General features: G+C 42.6%; 1 protein-coding gene across 4 annotated transcripts in view; it reads right to left on the reverse strand.

The window, feature by feature from the left end:
- ANO4 (anoctamin 4) overlaps positions 1–16358 on the reverse strand; it is a 211065-nt gene that overhangs the window by 113311 nt on the left and 81396 nt on the right. For 3 of the 4 annotated variants that reach the window (XM_030548451.1, XM_030548447.1, XM_030548449.1), the window contains 2 exons: positions 13076–13120; positions 2241–2372 (listed from right to left, as the gene is read on the reverse strand). In XM_030548451.1, coding sequence (XP_030404311.1) covers positions 2241–2372; positions 13076–13120 — 177 coding nt within the window. The remainder of the gene's footprint in view (positions 1–2240; positions 2373–13075; positions 13121–16358) is intronic. The other variant, XM_030548448.1, reaches the window with a different exon arrangement.

Consider the following 16358-nt stretch of genomic DNA (forward strand, 5'->3'; position numbering starts at 1 on the left):
TCCAGACAGCTCTGTGCACTGCCCTGTCCGCAGGCACCACCCCTGCAGCTCCCATTGGTTTGAGGATACCCCACAGGAAGGAATTCCCAAGTGTGTCTTCCTGGGTTCTTGAAGGGGTTTTTATACTTGGGTGGTGGTAGCATCTACCCATCCAAGGTCAGAGAAAAGCTGTAACCTTGGGAGTTTAATACAAGCCTGGAGTGGCAGTATTAATTTTAGGATCCTTGTGGGCCCCCACTTTCTGCACTCAAAGTGCTAGAGTGGGGAATCAGCCTTGACAGGGTCTGACTGTGGTCATTGTTTATGGGGTAGAGGTTTGGTTGAGAAAGTTCTGCTTGTTGATTTCTCTTAGAAGTGGAGTTTTATTCATGTTTCCCTGGGGGTTTGCTGCTGCTTTTGTTTTTTGTTGTATTGTTATTTCAAATCATGCAAAAGGCATCCAGTGTAGTAGATGGGTCTATTTTATACATCGATATAAATCTTAATTAATAGTACAGTCAGAGTGAGGTGTTTAGCAAAGACAACTAGGTCAGGTGTCACTCTGCCACAGGAACCCTTACAGGCTCTTAGTCTTAGCTTCGTCAGCATTATAGAGTTACCTTTTCGTTAGCTTATCGGTCTGTACTGCCTATTCTTTGCGTTTTTTTCACCAGTTGCTGGTTATTGTCCTCCATACTGCAACTACTGAAATTGTCCACGAAGGGCTCTCCTATTCGTCATCATTTGTTTCAGCCACTGTTACTTAAAGCATGATTCTGTTTGAAAAGTGACTGTATAAACGCGGCACTGTACGGTTGCTAGTTATTTCTATATTAAGTCAACTAAGTCTACAGGCATAAAAAGGTTTGTTTGTTTTTTGTCAGCCCTGAAAATTCAACATGGCATCTAAAAATCAACCTGGATTCTTTCCATCTTATACGTCATTCTACAGGCCAACCTATGCCCAGAGAGGCATCTGTGCAATACTACGGCTTTTCATGCATTTGCACAGGTATAACTGATTGGCCCTGAAACTGGAATTTAGCAAACCATTCTTTTGATGGTGCATAATGAAAACAAACAAACAAAGAAAACTCAGCTCTCTTCCAGAGCTGTGTTTGCTCTGCAGTGATACCAGGAATAAAAAGCAATACCAATGTATTTTGGTCACTGATATAAGCAGATCTGACTTTGAATATGTACAGGGCATAGATCTGCTGTGTAAGAAGGTGCCATATTCTATGTGGTCACTTTCCAGAGAACAGCTGCACCTTACCCTTTATTTGGCATTAAGTAAACAGAAGAAAAGGGTTGTTGTGTTTCCTATGCAGGCTCAGTTACTATAGTCTCTAACAGATATATTTTTGGTACTCTCTGAATAGGTACAGAAAATAAGGCTGTGCCTAACTCCTAGTGACTTTCAATTGAGTTAGGTGCTTTTGTAAATCCTACCAGGCCTCTACCTGCATTTTTAGGCACCTAATACCTTTGTAAATCTGGTCCTAGATGTTATCATGGAAATTGTCATGAGTAGTCAGTTACTTACCTGATTAAAAGACCACTGAAATCAAAGGGAATCTTTCTATTGATTTCCATGGACTTTGGATTGGATGTGTAATACTCAGGGCATGTCTACATGAACACTTAGTTTGCAGCAAACTGGAGTATAAATATACCCTGCACTAGCTTGCATGCACTAAGTGTTCATGAAGATCCTGCTGCCGCACCCTACAAGTTTCCTATCGCACTCAACGGGGCTTGGACTGTGGGGCTGTTTAATTGCGGTGTAGACATTCTAGCTTGGGCTGCAGCCCGAGCTCTGGGACCTTCTCACCTCACAGGGTCCTAGATCCCAGATTCCAGCCTGAGCCCAGGAATCTACACTGCAATTAAACGGCCCTGCAGCCCAAATCCTGTGAGACCGAGTCACCTGGCATAGGCTAGCCACGGGTGTTTAACTGCAGTGCAGACATACCCTTAGTGAGCAACAGCAGGGACCACTGGGACACTTAGTGTGCAGGACATTAATGCAGGGTCGATTTACAGCCCAGCTTGCCACAAACTAAGTGTTCGTTTAGACAAGCCCTCCAAAATGTAGATAGACTTCTTGCTATTTCAGTGGTCTGTATGGACCCTCATGATATGGTGAGAAACTACACGGGGATCTATTCCTAAACATATATACTGAGCTTTGGCTTTGTCAGGATTAACCTGGTAGTATAGTTTTGCCTTGCATTTAAACTAAATCATAAAATACTCACTGATGGATCCTTTGCTGACTGAAAGGGGCAGTATAGCAGTCATTCTCTTCCAGATCTGGCAATGTCTCCTTGTCCAGTCTCATAGGCTTTCTAGGTAACCATCCTTGAAACCTGCTGATTTGTCTCTCGATCCTGCAGTACACAAAACGTAAAATCAAATGAGACGGAGAACAAGCAGTGCCTGCTTATTCATTACATTAAAATCAGACAAAGAGAAATTTTACTTACAACTCCCTCATCCCTCCCACCCCCCCTCACAAATAAGGAGACTTCAGAATTAACAGTTACTAAGAAGCCAGATATGACATTTTTGAGCCAAAGTGTCCTCAGATTATGAATCACCAGAATTTTGTAGAGCAGTGTCTTCTTATTTGTGTCAGCAGAAGTTATGGTACGTGATGCTGTAAATTGTAACAAACCTCAGTGAACTCTTGGCAACTCTCTAAGGTTTCATTTCCTGGGCTTTTCAGAAAGCTTAATTTCTCTGTGGGAATTAACTGACGCACTACACTCAGGACAAGTAAACATTAGGATTGCAGAGACCAGGACAGAAAGCTCTGGCAACAGAACCCCAGGAAAATAAAAGACTTTCATTGCTGTTTACCACAGACTCATAGCACATAGCAGGCTATTAAAACACAGCATTTCATTAATTTGTTTCAACTGCAACATCTTGAGGTACTGAACACTTTATCAAATCTCACTACTCAAAGCACATGGTTTGAGAGCTGACAGCAAATCCAGTTCTTGCATTTAATAATCTCACTTCAGCAGGTGAAAACAAACAGAGGCCAAGCAGGTAAATCAGGCCGGGTTTATCCACAATGCACCCATTAAAAGATACACAGTCACCAAGGGAAGGGGAAGAATTACGGATGATTGGGGGGTAACATTCTAAATCAAAACCAACTCCACACAAAAATGCTACAGAGAAAACACAGATAAGAAATTTACTTTGCAAAACATGTTTTGCTTTCTCAAGACCGCTTAACACCTTAATATCTGCACTATTACTTCCTGTGTGTAAAAGGCATAGGCCCCAATCCTGCAAAGACTTACTCAGTATTTAACTTAAAGTATATAAAGAGTACCATACATAGGATTATTCACATGCTTAAAGCTAAGCATGTGAGTAAGTCTTTGCTAGACAGGCAGAGGGACTGATCCAATACCATCTGAAGTCAACGGGAGTGGTTCCATTTGTTTCAGTGACTGTTGAGTGAAGCCCATAGTTTGGAAATTTAACTGCTCCTTCTCCTCCCATCAAAAATCAGCTAAACAGCTCCACAGCCCAAACAAATGTTATTGAGATTTCTCTGTCGTCATCTCTGGTCAAAAGGGTTTGAGATATTCCTACTGAAGTAGTTGAGAGTGTGGGAAAATTATTCCAAAATCCCTTTCAAAATAGAAAAATAGCAACTTTCATCCTCTGCTCCTCAATTCTGAAACTGGAGTCACTTTTGTGTCTTCTCTAAAGGTAGGTAAGTACTTACAAACTGTTATTCACAAACACTGGATCAAATTTTTAAACACATTTACTCTGCCTGTGTTTGTGGGTCTTGTGTGTTCTCTTTCTGTGAGCATTCTAATGAATGAGTTTACCATTAGGACTGCTTGCCAAAAGAGGAAATTTTAAGTGAATGTAGCAGAATAGACACAGAAAATAAATTTTAAATTCTTAATCGTACACATTTGCACTGAACGCTTGAATCTACAATGGATCTGGAAGGTTTAATTTCCAGCTAGAGCAGACACACCTACATTAGCTCAGACAGAGCTAGCCCACTAAAAATAAAGGTGCAGCTGCAGCAACTCAGCCACGTACCTTTGGTCTCAGATAGGACTGTACTTCAGGTGACAAGCCCATGCTGCTCCTTGCACTTCCATTTTTAGTGTGCTAGCTAGATCAGAAGTAACATGGGTATGTCAGCTCAAGCTGGAATTTATACCTTCCAGCTCCAGTGTAAGCATTCCCTAAGAATTACACTCATCCAATTAGGATATAGTAACAAAATATGGAGATAGACCTATCTCATAGAGCTGGAAGGGAGCCTGAAAGGTCATTGAGTCCCACTCCCTGCCTTCACTAGCAGGACCAAGTTCTGATTTTTGCCCCAGATCCCTAAGTGGCCCCCTTAAGGACTGAACTCATAAACCTGGGTTTAGAAGGCTAATGCTCAAACCATCAAGCTCACCCTCCCCCCCACTACCATGTGACCAGCTCAAATGGTGAATCTCAAATACTCAAAGCAATACTTGCAGTGACTAGTTCATGAACAAAACACAGACAGTGCTTAATTTGTAAGGAAGGACATGCCAAGTTGGGTGGGCAGAGGCTGGTGGCTGCTGGTCAGGCACCAAGATCTGAGGGCAGCACCACTGCCAGCAGCACTGCAGAAGTAAGGGTGGCATGATTTGATATTGCCACCCTTACTTCTGCCTGCTGCTGGCAGTTGCACTGCCTTCAGAGCTAGGTGGTCAGAAAGTGGCAGCTGCTGGCCAGGAGCCCAGAGGCGCTTGGGCTATGAACTGCCAAGCCTAGAGTTGGCAGGGGTCAGACTCAGCGAGCCCCAGCACAAATTAAGCACTGAACACCAGCTGAAATATGTTCATCTAAAACATTCATTGAATAATCTTGAACAAACAAATCAATATGGGGAAATTGAGATCTGTTTAGACACAATTTTAAAAATGGGAAAAAGGGATAAATTAAATATTTGAATGGAGTTTGAAAATAACTTCCCCAGCTTTAGTGCCCCCAAGCTGTAGCAGACTAATTTATCATTATTAATTGTTCTTCTAAATTAACAGGGTTTGCTTGCGGGGCTAGCACGTTTATTCCAAGCCATCCTCACGCTTACCTAGGGTGACCAGCATTTATATTTGCTGACCCAGGACAGAAGTGGAGAAGTATCTGAGTCTTAACCAGCAATTTGTCAGGGATTTTTCGGGGATGTGTTATTTTTCTGTAACCCCCACCTCCATAGTGGGGGTACGTTGACACCACGCTGCCAAGAAATAGGGTCAGAGCTGCAGGAGCCATATCTACTGTGGCTGCACAGAGCCTCCACACAGAAGGCCTTGTACTTCATGCACATTGTTTGCAAGGTCAGAGGGGTATCCCAAGATGACAAAGGGGAAGTTTTTCCTCACAGGATTTAATCTCTTTTGAGCTGCAGCTTTTCCTGCAGAGGGAAACCGGACCCAATATTTACTACATTTTGTGTTAGTTTAATGACGATGGGGAGTGGGAAGAGGAGGACAACACAAATGTCTTCAAACATCCAGTTTCATGCTTATAAATTGAGTAAAATCATCTGGATTTTCAAGACTATTAGAAAGCTCATTAATCTGCAATCCTCTCCCCATTCATCTTATAAGACAATGTGCACATTTGAGATATGTCTGCTGTACGTTTATCTCAGCACACACAGGGCTAACTTAAGAACAATAAATTATTCATGTTGACTTCACACTGAGCACGTTTGGAATCTGATTGGTTTGTCATTCACAAAGTTCCGATTCCTTGGCACGCTCAGTGGACTCATTCCTTCCCTGCTGACACAGTGCTCTAAAGGGGATGCATGCTCCAACAAGTCTAGAATATATTGCCACCCTCTCTCCTCCGACAATCTAAACGATCAGACTCTTAGAAGATGCCTTCCTGCTGCTTTAGCATGGCCACCAGCCACTGATGCAGGATTTTACTTCACACTGCTCTCTCGCTTGCTCAAAAGAGCAGGGAGAGGCAAAGTGTTGACAGACTATCCTTCATTTAACACTCAGACAAGAAGAGTTAAAATGTGTTGTGTTTCATTTCTTCTTTGAGGCTAATCTATGGCTCATTAGCATTACACATATCAACCGGGTAGCTTTCACTACATGCCATATGGAACAGTTGGTGATACTGAAAAGAATACAACATAGTAATAATCCTTTCCCAAAATGGGATATTGAGGATCTGGAAAGATTCTGAGGGCATGGCTATACTAGAGTTAGAAGGTATAAAATCCTGCTCATGCAAACATACCTACACTGGCTCTGAGCTAGTGTGCTAAAAACAGAAGTGTAGCTATGGCAGCATGAGCAGCGGAAGGGGCCAGCCATCCCGAGTATGATTTCGTTCAAGACCATAGGTACATATTCGAGGCGGATTGTCAAGTTTCCTTCCCCACTCTGAACTTTAGGGTACAGATGTGGGGATTTGCATGGACACTTTTAAGCTTAATTACCAACTTAGATCTGGTATCGCTGCCACCATCCAGATTCCTCCATCTGGAACACCCTCTTTCCTCCCAAAACCTTCCCCTCCCTGGGTAGCCTTGAGAGACTTCTTCACCAAGTTCTTGGTGAACACCGATCCAACCCCTTGGATCTTAAAACAAGGAGAATTTAACCATCCCCCCCTCCTTTCCCCCACCAATTCCTGCTGAGTCCAGATCCAATCCCCTTGGATCTAAAAACAAGGAAAAATCAATCAGGTATTAAGAAAAAGGCTATTAATTATAGAAAAGAAAGGTAAAAGAAAATCCTCTGGGAGAGATTAGCATACAAGCTACTCTCACAGACAATAGATTCAAAACACAGAGGATGTCCCCCTGGGCAGAAACTTTAATACACACAAGAATACCCAAATTTGATAATTCTCTTAATGGTATCAAGACAAGTTACAAAGAAAATAAATATAAACCTATTTATCTCTTTCTAAAACTTACTACTCTGATAAGAGGCTGGTTCCTTGATCTTTTTCACTCTGGCTGAAACTGAAACTCTAAACAAAGGAAAACTTCCCTCCTTCCTTTTGAAACATCTTGTTCCCTCATTGGTTCCTCTGGTCAAGTGTCAGCTAGGCTAGGTGAACTTCTTAACCCTTTACAGGTAAAAGAGGCATTAACACTTAACTATCTGTTTATGAAATGGATAGACTATCCTGCCGCTCACATCACTGAAGCTACACTTCTGGTTTTAGTGCAGCTAGTGCAAGTATGTCTTCTTACACTGGAATTTACACTTTCCAGCTCTAGTCTAGACATACTGTTGTCAAAGAAAATTGGTATCCCCCCTTTCCCCAGGGGTTTGGGCCTGTAGCAAAGGCCTGTAACAAAGCTATGAAACTTAAGAGCTTCAGCTAGGCTTGCTTTTCTGTACAAAGGGCATGCGGGGGCAGAGTGGTGCGGTCAGGGGACCATGAAAGAGGAACTGGAATTGGATAAAGGGGAACCAGGAGATAGGACAGAAATGCTTTGGGGACTACAGAAAAGGTGTTAGAACAGTCAAAACGCAAACTTGGCTAGGGATAACAATAACAGGAAAAAAACATATATGGAAAACTAATTATTAAGCTTACTCATTATATTCCAAATAAGGCAATTGAAAATGTATCGAGCACATTACGTGCTTGTGGTTTTAGCCTTTATAAGCTTGGTAAAATTTGTGGAGAGCAGAGCAGTTTGCCTCTTGCGTGGGGCCATGCTGACTCTCCCTGCATATATGCTTGTATGAAATAAAGGAGCCTCAGGCTGTCTGATCCAAAATCAACCGCGTGGTCAATTTTCCACAACACCGTTAAACAGTGGAAAACTGCAAATTTAAAATAATACATACAGTTAAACCAGTTTTTAGAGGTAGAGAGGTAAGATATGAAATGGATACACTCCAGCTGAGACTAGCTGCTAGCATGAGCAGAGAAAGCTTCTTTTTGACATATCTGTCACTGGCAGGGAAATGGACTGGATGAATTAATACAGCAAAACTTTGCACATTTCTAATGTCTAGGCTTCTTCACCAGGAATCACTGTTCACTATGGCTTGAGCTTCCGATGAGGGAACATGCAAGAGCTGAAGTCTACTTAGGCCCTGATTAAGCAAGGACTTAAGCAAATGATTAACTTTAAGTATGTGCTTAAGTACTTTACTGAATGGAGCCCTAAGTGGACAGCATTTGGAAAACAGAGAAGCACACACAGCTACCTACATAGAAAGAATTCATTCTCACTAGTTACGTGTGGATTACTGTGCCTTTTAGAGCAATATAAACCATAATGAAAAAAAAGGCAGGGAAAAATCACATAAGAAAAATTAACTGATGTCCCTCTCCTGAGCAAATTTCTCAAAAACACTGCAGGACTTACAGGTGACCATCTAAAAGTGCAGCTACTTAGTTCAGCTAGCTTTTCAAAGTTCAGATTATTTCCCAAATTTATCCCAACCTTGCCTGTGACTCTCTATTTCCGGTCCCCACAAAACTCCCTCTTGGCCAAAACAGATACCTATTACCCCAACCTCCTGGAAGAGGAAAATGGGCTGTCTGGTCTCCTTCCCACCAAAGGAATGATCTTTGGGTAAGGAGTATGGAGGATGACAGGAGGTGCGCACATCTATGTTGGGATCCCCTCACTGGGGTCCTGTCACAGTGTGAGCTGTGCGGGTAAGGGTTTAAGCAATCAAGCTGTGGCCTGTACCTGAGTTATGTGACCAAGGATCACAAGACAACAACAACTTGAAGGTGGGACCTCCTATAAGATCTTCATACAGTGAGGGAGACCTGCAGGGAGTACAAGAAGTTCCTCCTGATACAGAGCAAGGATGGTGGCAGGTTAAGGGAGCTTGCCAGGATTAGCTCCTAGAAGGAAGGCTGTGGAATACCCTACACCAAGGGCAGAAGGACTGAAACCCCTTGGGGGCCTGCAGAGAACCTGTCATAAACAGATAATTAAGGGGTAATGCCTCTTTTACCTGTAAAGGGTTAAGAAGTTCACCTAGCCTAGCTGACACTTGATCAGAGGAACCAATGGGGGAACAAGATGTTTCAAACGGAAGGAGGGAAGTTTTCCTTTGTTTAGAGTTTCAGTTTCAGCCAGAGTGAAAAAGATCAAGGAACCAGCCTCTTATCAGAGTAGTAAGTTTTAGAAAGGGATAAATAGGTTTATGTTTATTTTCTTTGTAACTTGTCTTGGTACCATTAAGGGAATTATCAAATTTGGGTATTCTTGTGTGTATTAAAGTTTCTGCCCAGGGGAACATCCTCTGTGTTTTGAATCTGTTGTCTGTGAGAGTAGGTTGTATGCTAATCTCTCCCAGAGGTTTTTCTTTTAGCTTTCTTTTATTTAATTAAAAGCCTTTTCCTTAATACCTGATTGATTTTTTTCCTTGTTTTAAGATCCAAGGGAGTTGGATCTGGATCCACCAGGAGTTGGTGGGAGAAAGGAGGGAGAATGGTTAATTCCTCCTTGTTTTAAGATCCAAGGGTTTTGGATCTGTGTTCACCAGGAAATTGGTGAAGTCTCTCAAGGCTACACAGGGAAGAAAAGTAGTGCTTGCGGGTGGTGGCAGCGATATCAGATCTAAGCTGGTAATTAAGCTTAGAAGTGTCCATGCAGGTCCCCACATCTGTACCCTAAAGTTCAGGGTGGAGAAGGAATTTTGATAGAACCCTACAGGTAAGGGATAAGGATTGCGAGGGCAGCACCTAAAAGGAGGGCTGTGAAGAACCCTGCACCGAGGATGTAAGTGATGCAGTTGCTGGAAGGAGGGCTGTAGAGAATTCCACTGACTAGGAAAAGAATGGTTTAAATCTAGCAGAGCCACAGATACTTTGTTTCTTTGGGCTTGTCAAAAAAATTCAAACAAAACACTTTGTCATTGGGTTTTGCGAGTTTTGTCAAAATCAAAATTTTCTGTAGGCAAAGCCTGATTTTGGCAAAATGTTCCATTAAGAAAATCAAAATGTTTCATTTTGGGTCAACATTGATCTCAGTGTTTCGCTGAGCTGCCAGAGTGCTTCATGGGAGTTGTAGTTCCAGATCCTACAGGGCTATATTTCTCATGATGCACTGCAGTTTCTCCCTGTGGCTGGCCACCATGGTGTGCCACATGGGACTCCCATGATGTTAATGATGTCAACAAACTCAATAAAAAAGAAAATTCAGTTTCCAAATCAAAAATTTTGGAACTTTTTGTTCCAAGAAATATCAACACTTTTAAATTTCAATTCTGAATGAAAACAAATGGACAAAAATATTGGAATTTCTTGTGGTACAGAAATTCCATTTTTTAAAATCAGCTCTAAAGTTTATTTCATGTTATGATAATAAAACAGACAATAAGGAGAACATTATTTAAAATGCCTGAGTGCATCTGCATTTGTCTGAGGAGGAAACTGAGGGCAGGGTGACTGTTGTGTCATCCTGCAGGGTGGCCTGCACTAGACTGCACCCTGAAACACGTCCTTTATCAAAATTGCCCAAACTTCAAAAAAGCTTTGGGTTTAGCTCAAGAAATGGACAAACGTTCAAGTCATTTCTCCTTTTAACTGAACCTGCCCCCATTGCCTCATACTGGAGTTGTATATTAGTGTTCTACAGAACTGGAAATAAATCTGAACACCTCGACATTTGTACTTGCTTTTCTCCAGGATTTTTTGTTTGGCTGGTATTTTTGTCTCAAGGAACTATTTATGGGGCTGAAGTAATATGAGATCTAGATTTAGCCAGGTATTTTCATCATCCAGGAACTTAAACACTATAAAAAAACCAGATTACTAATTATACTGGACTCAAATGGCACGCTGACTCATTAAGCAAGCAAATGAAAACACAAAATTGAATATGAATACACACATACAAAAGAACCTATGCCTGCTCCTTCCATGTGTGCCATTATTTTGGTTAAACCAACCATGTGCCTTTAATTATAATCCAAATCAACTCAGTGCCACTCAATTGTGAAGACTGGGGTAGCAGGAGAGAGACTGCATTCAAGCACTGCATCAGTTGTAGAGCAGGAATGTTTTTATATTCAGTGCAAGTGGTCATGAAACACTAACTCCTTCCGTCTAGCCAAAAACATACGTTGCTTCAGGTATGCAATATCTGCCCATTTTCTACAGTGTAGGTGTCAGGGAATGAAGACTTTGATAGCACTTTGTGGCTGAATTTATCCCAGGCTCATAAAACTCCACTAATACCTTCATACTTGACATTACTTTAGAAAAACTGTTGTTGACCTTCTGAGATTCTAAAGTTACCAAACCCTACAGCACTTATTTGGGAGATGGGGAAGTAACAAACTTTAGAAGGACTCATATTTATAACATCCCTCCACCAAGGAAAAGGTTTGTATTCCATGGAGAGATCATCTACCAATGAAACAATGTGTTTACTATAATGTTGATACCACCATACCATCAGCAGAAAATAATGGCATTTAATATCATAATAAAGTAAAAAGATTGAATTTTTAAAAAATTCCAAATAAACTTGTCAATCTACAGTAAATTATCTTTACCTGTAAAATATCCACCTTCTATCAAATCTGCAGTGTGAAGAACCTATCACTCTCGAGCAGGAGTTTTCAAAAGTGCCCAGTGTTGCCTACCTCTGCTCCCATGGAAGTCTGTAACAAGTTGGTTTGCGTATGTTCTGGAGAGCCCAGGGCTAAGCCAGCCCTGATTACAAAGCCTGAGTGGAATCTGGTGATCTCAGGAAGCTGCGGGGATTAGGGGGTGGAGTTGAAAGAGTCACTGAGGCTTTACAGCGCTGTATCTTGCAGCGCTCAGGGGTGTGTTTTTTCACACCCCTGAGCGCGAAAGTTGCAGCGCTGTAACGTGCCAGTGTAGCCATGGCCAAAGCAGGAGGAAGCTCTCTAAATTGGGAGACCTGGGAGAGACTCTGCCCAAGAAGCAGGGGAGAGACTGAGCCTCAGCAAGGAAGGGTCTGTGCTAATCTGAAACAGGGATGAAGACTGAGTCAGTTTGTGTTTTGTTCTGAAAGGGTTTGTGTTGGACAACTGAGAGACAGACACTGAACAGGATTTAGGGGCCTGGAGGGAGGGGATGACACTGTGCACCGGGCAGCTCCCTGGGGTTCCTTCTGGGGATTCTTTGAACTACTTTGTGAACTGACTTCTTAAAGGGCTGCTGAATAGATGGGCCAGCAACAGAGGCAGGGTGCTGTAGAGTGACTTCTGTCCATGAGGGGGTGCTCAAGAGGCAATAAGCAGCCATACCACTACAAAATCAATGGGAGTTTCACTATTGACTTCCAGGAAAGAAGAGTATGACCAGTGCTGAGCACTTCTGAAAATTCCATCATCATGCAACCACTAAATACCTATATACAGACTGATCCTTGCAAGCTGGTACATTTCTCTAGTATTTTTTGAGACATTTTTGTTTAGTTGGCCAAGAAAATGCTTGAGTCAAACAAAAAGGGTAAAAATTGTGAAGACTGAAAACCTCTGATTATTTTACAAGTTAGATACAAAGCATGCATCAAACATGCCTGTAAGGCATTTGGCAACTGGGCAGAAGCACTTCAAGGCAGAGATCTTGGGAAAGATTCATCTCTCATGTTACTGAATTGATTTCAATGGAGTTACATCAGAGATTAATTTGGTTCATTGTCTATTACTGTAAAGCACTATGCAACTGACAGCACAATAAATAAATAACACTGACATCAGCACCAGAGAGGAAGGGCGTATTGCTGAAAGTGAATAATAAATAACAGATTCTAATGATATTGTTAGCCTCCCAAAATTCCTTACTAAGCTACATGGGAGGAGAAATAGCTGCAATTGTTGCACTGAAAAAGCTTCTGCCATTTTAAAAGATTCTACCAGTTTGAGATTCCCTATAGTTAAAATGGGAAAAACTGGTAAAACTGATAATCTCTCTCTCAAATGGTAGAAACCCTGAAAGTGCAACCACTGTGTTTGCAGGAATAGTAGGCTTGAATGTACATCAATAACTCTCTTTACAACGTGAACCATCCCAAGAGTTTGACTATGAAGTCTGATCTGCCAAAGAAATGCACCAGCTTGAGTGATTTACCAACCTGTTCATGAACTTGTGCCGGCGGTGCAGGTAATAGATTTTTCTCCTGGAAGAACAGCAAAAATGAAGCCAGTCGAGAAGAAAACCCATCGTCAGTTATAGTATGAACTAGCAAGGAAGGAAATTGAAGATAGAAGCCTGTAAGAGGTGGAGGAAGAGACTAAAAAGAGAGATTAACAGAACTGTCACAGGAGCCCAAGACAAATTCTGGCACTGTTTGAATTGCAGGAAAGTAATTGTTTTTGTCACTACTTTTTTTTTTCTGCTGTTTATAATGCCTGGGGGACAGGGATTCAGAGGCATTTCGGTTTCAAAGGATTCAGCAAATGGATGTCTGCTCTTTACAAGGCAAATACAAATGTGAATAAATTAAGCTGTATGCTTTTAACATCAATTATTGAATCATTAAATAAAGCATTGGATAACTTACATGTTGTTTAAATAGGGGAATGTTTAAAAAGCCAGGAAAGTGGAAACCAAGACCTGACACTAAACTATAACACCACACATGCAGTATTTATCAGGACAAATGCTGGCTCTATGGGAAATAACCTCCCCAGCAAAGAGATGAACATATAGACTCCACAAGCAAAATCAATATGTGCTTGACACATGCCCCATGTGCAGCCCACTTCTCCCACCCCTCATATCAGGCATAGCTAATTCCTATTGTAAACGGAATAAGCTGTGTGTATGGGCAGGGGTGAAGGAGGGATGCATGCATAAGGGTCAGTGAGAAGTCAGGAGTGTACAAGTATAAGCATTCTGACCACACCCCCTCACTCCTATGACCCAACCCCAGGTTGCCCCTTCCTGGCTCGTCACAGAGGGCCTGCAGAGCAACATCCCTATCAGCTCTGGTTGGAACCAGAATGGGGCATCCAGGTTCCACTCCATTCTCCTGCTGCTGGTCGTTGTTCTCTTGGTATGCTCCTGTGCACACTGCCTGCCAGAATTTGGCCCACTGCCTTCAGCATCTTAAAACATTTCAAAAATTTGAGGGCAGTTCAGGTGTGGGTGTCAATCTTCTTACGGCAAGATTTGGATGGCTTATTGAACTCCAGTCTCCTGCTCCTTAGTTTGACTTTGTCATCCACTGGAAGTCATTGTTAGCCCAAGGCAGTTTCTATGTATTCTGAAATGTTCCATCATTTAATGCTGATCTATACCAGTTCTGGAAAATGAAGGGTTCACACCACACAGCTCATTCTGCATATCTGGACATATTTTAAAATAGCATAGCAATATCCATTAGTGCCTTAGAAGCAATTATGTTTGGCAAGTTTTGAAAATAAAAGCTGTATTGCTGCTTTAAACGACAGAGGTATGAAAATTAGTTATCAATTTCAATTACTTTCAGCATTTAGAATTTAAATAATGTAAGATATTTTGCAGATCATTAAAGCTCAGACTGTGGAGTAGATTTTCAAAAGCACTCCATGTTGACTTAACACTGCCCCTAGCCAGGCCCACTGACAGTAATTCCAGGCCCCAGGGCAGAACAGTCAATGGGCCCTCATGCACACAGAAGCCATGCCCAGTTCACTGCTGGCTTCGCTCTTCTGGCACAGCCAGGGCTTCCCCTTGCCCACCCAGTAGGGTTGCCAACTGTCCAATCGTGCAAATCCAAAGACACTTTCCCTGTCCCCTGCCCAGCCCCTTCCCCGAGACCATGCCCATTCCTGCTCCTTCTCTGAGGTCCCGCCCCTTGTCACTGGGGCATGCGGTTGGGGTGAGGGAGGAGCTGCGGGGTCGCACTCTGGGAAGGAGTTTGGGTGCAGGAGGAGGTGTGGGGTCTGGGAGGGAGTTTGGGTGCAGGAGGAGGTTTGGGCTCTGGGAGAGAGTTTGGGTGTGGGAGTGGTGTGGGCACTGACAGGGAATTTGGGTGCAGGCTCTAGGCTGGGGCAGGGGGTTGGAGTTCAGGAGGGGGCCAGAGGGCTGGTGTTTACTTCGGGTGGCTCCCAAAAGCAACTGGCACATCCCTCTGGCACTGGCTCCTAGGTGGGGGTCCCAGAGGGTCTCCGCGCACTGCTGCCCACAGGCACCACTCCTGCAGCTTCCATAGGCTGCAGTTCCCAGGCAATGGGAGCTGAGGAGTTGGTGCTTGGGGCAGGGACAGCACATGGAGACCCTCTCTCTAGGGGCTGCTGGGACATGCCAGCTGCTTCTGGGAGTGGTGCACAGCGAGGGTGGTGAGGAAGCCTGCCTTAGCCCCGCTGCACTGCTGGCAGCAGCTGGGGGCCCCTAGGCCCTATTAAATCGCCTAGGCCCCTGGGCAATTGCCCCCTTTGCACACACACCACCTCCGTCCATGGGCCTGCCCCTAGTGAAGTCAATGTTAATTCTCCCACTGAATTCAGTGGGAGCACAGTTAGGCCAATGCTGAGTGCTTTTGAAAATGCTGCCTAGTCTGGCCCAAATTTTCAGAAGTGTCTATTAATGTTGGGTCCCCTGCTTGAGACACAAAAGGCCTGGTTTACAGAAGTGCTGAGACTTAAGTTATGAGGAACTGCAAGTGCTCAGGAGCTCTGAAAATCAAGGCATAGGTGTCTCAGATTAGGCACTGAAAACAAAAACCAAGGCAGATAAATGTTGGACTTTGTTTTTACAATCTAAACAGTTAAGTTACTGTTAAAATATTGGGCATAAAAAACTTTTAAGCAAAAACTTTGCCTAATACACATTTTTGCAGTAACATGGCAGTGACTTTACATTATAGATTACTGGCACAATACTTTGCAATGGCTGTGCAAAGAATGAAGACATGAACAGGCAGCACATCAAAGAACCACTGAATGTCATTTTTAGTTTTTAAATATAAGCTGAACACATGTTGAAATTGCTGTCTATTGAAAATGGCGACTTCTGGTAAGCAAGCTAGACCAGAAAGGCCCAGGTTTGCTACCCAAAATTTTACTTTTTGCTGGATCATGCTCCCACCTGACAAACAACAGCTATTATAGTTTATTGGGCCAAATTCATCCCACTTTTATGTGAATGAAATCAGTGGAGTTATATTGGATGAACTTGGCCCATTGTCTCAATGTTGTAGCACACTTTAAATACCCTTGCAGTCATTCATGATACAATTTACATTGTTTTTCCTTTTTAATGTTAAAAACACACAGAAGGGAAAGTTAAACAAGGCTAAAGAATTCTGAGCTTTGTCTTAAAATGAAAATCCTACTAAATGCAGATTGAGCCTGAAAATCTGTCCTTAAGTCATCTTTCATTTTCCTAATAACTAAGACTATGACAACACAACAGGATGTAGTACATAAAAG

Source organism: Gopherus evgoodei, chromosome 1, assembly GCF_007399415.2.
Source record: "Gopherus evgoodei ecotype Sinaloan lineage chromosome 1, rGopEvg1_v1.p, whole genome shotgun sequence".
NCBI lineage: Eukaryota > Metazoa > Chordata > Testudines > Testudinidae > Gopherus > Gopherus evgoodei.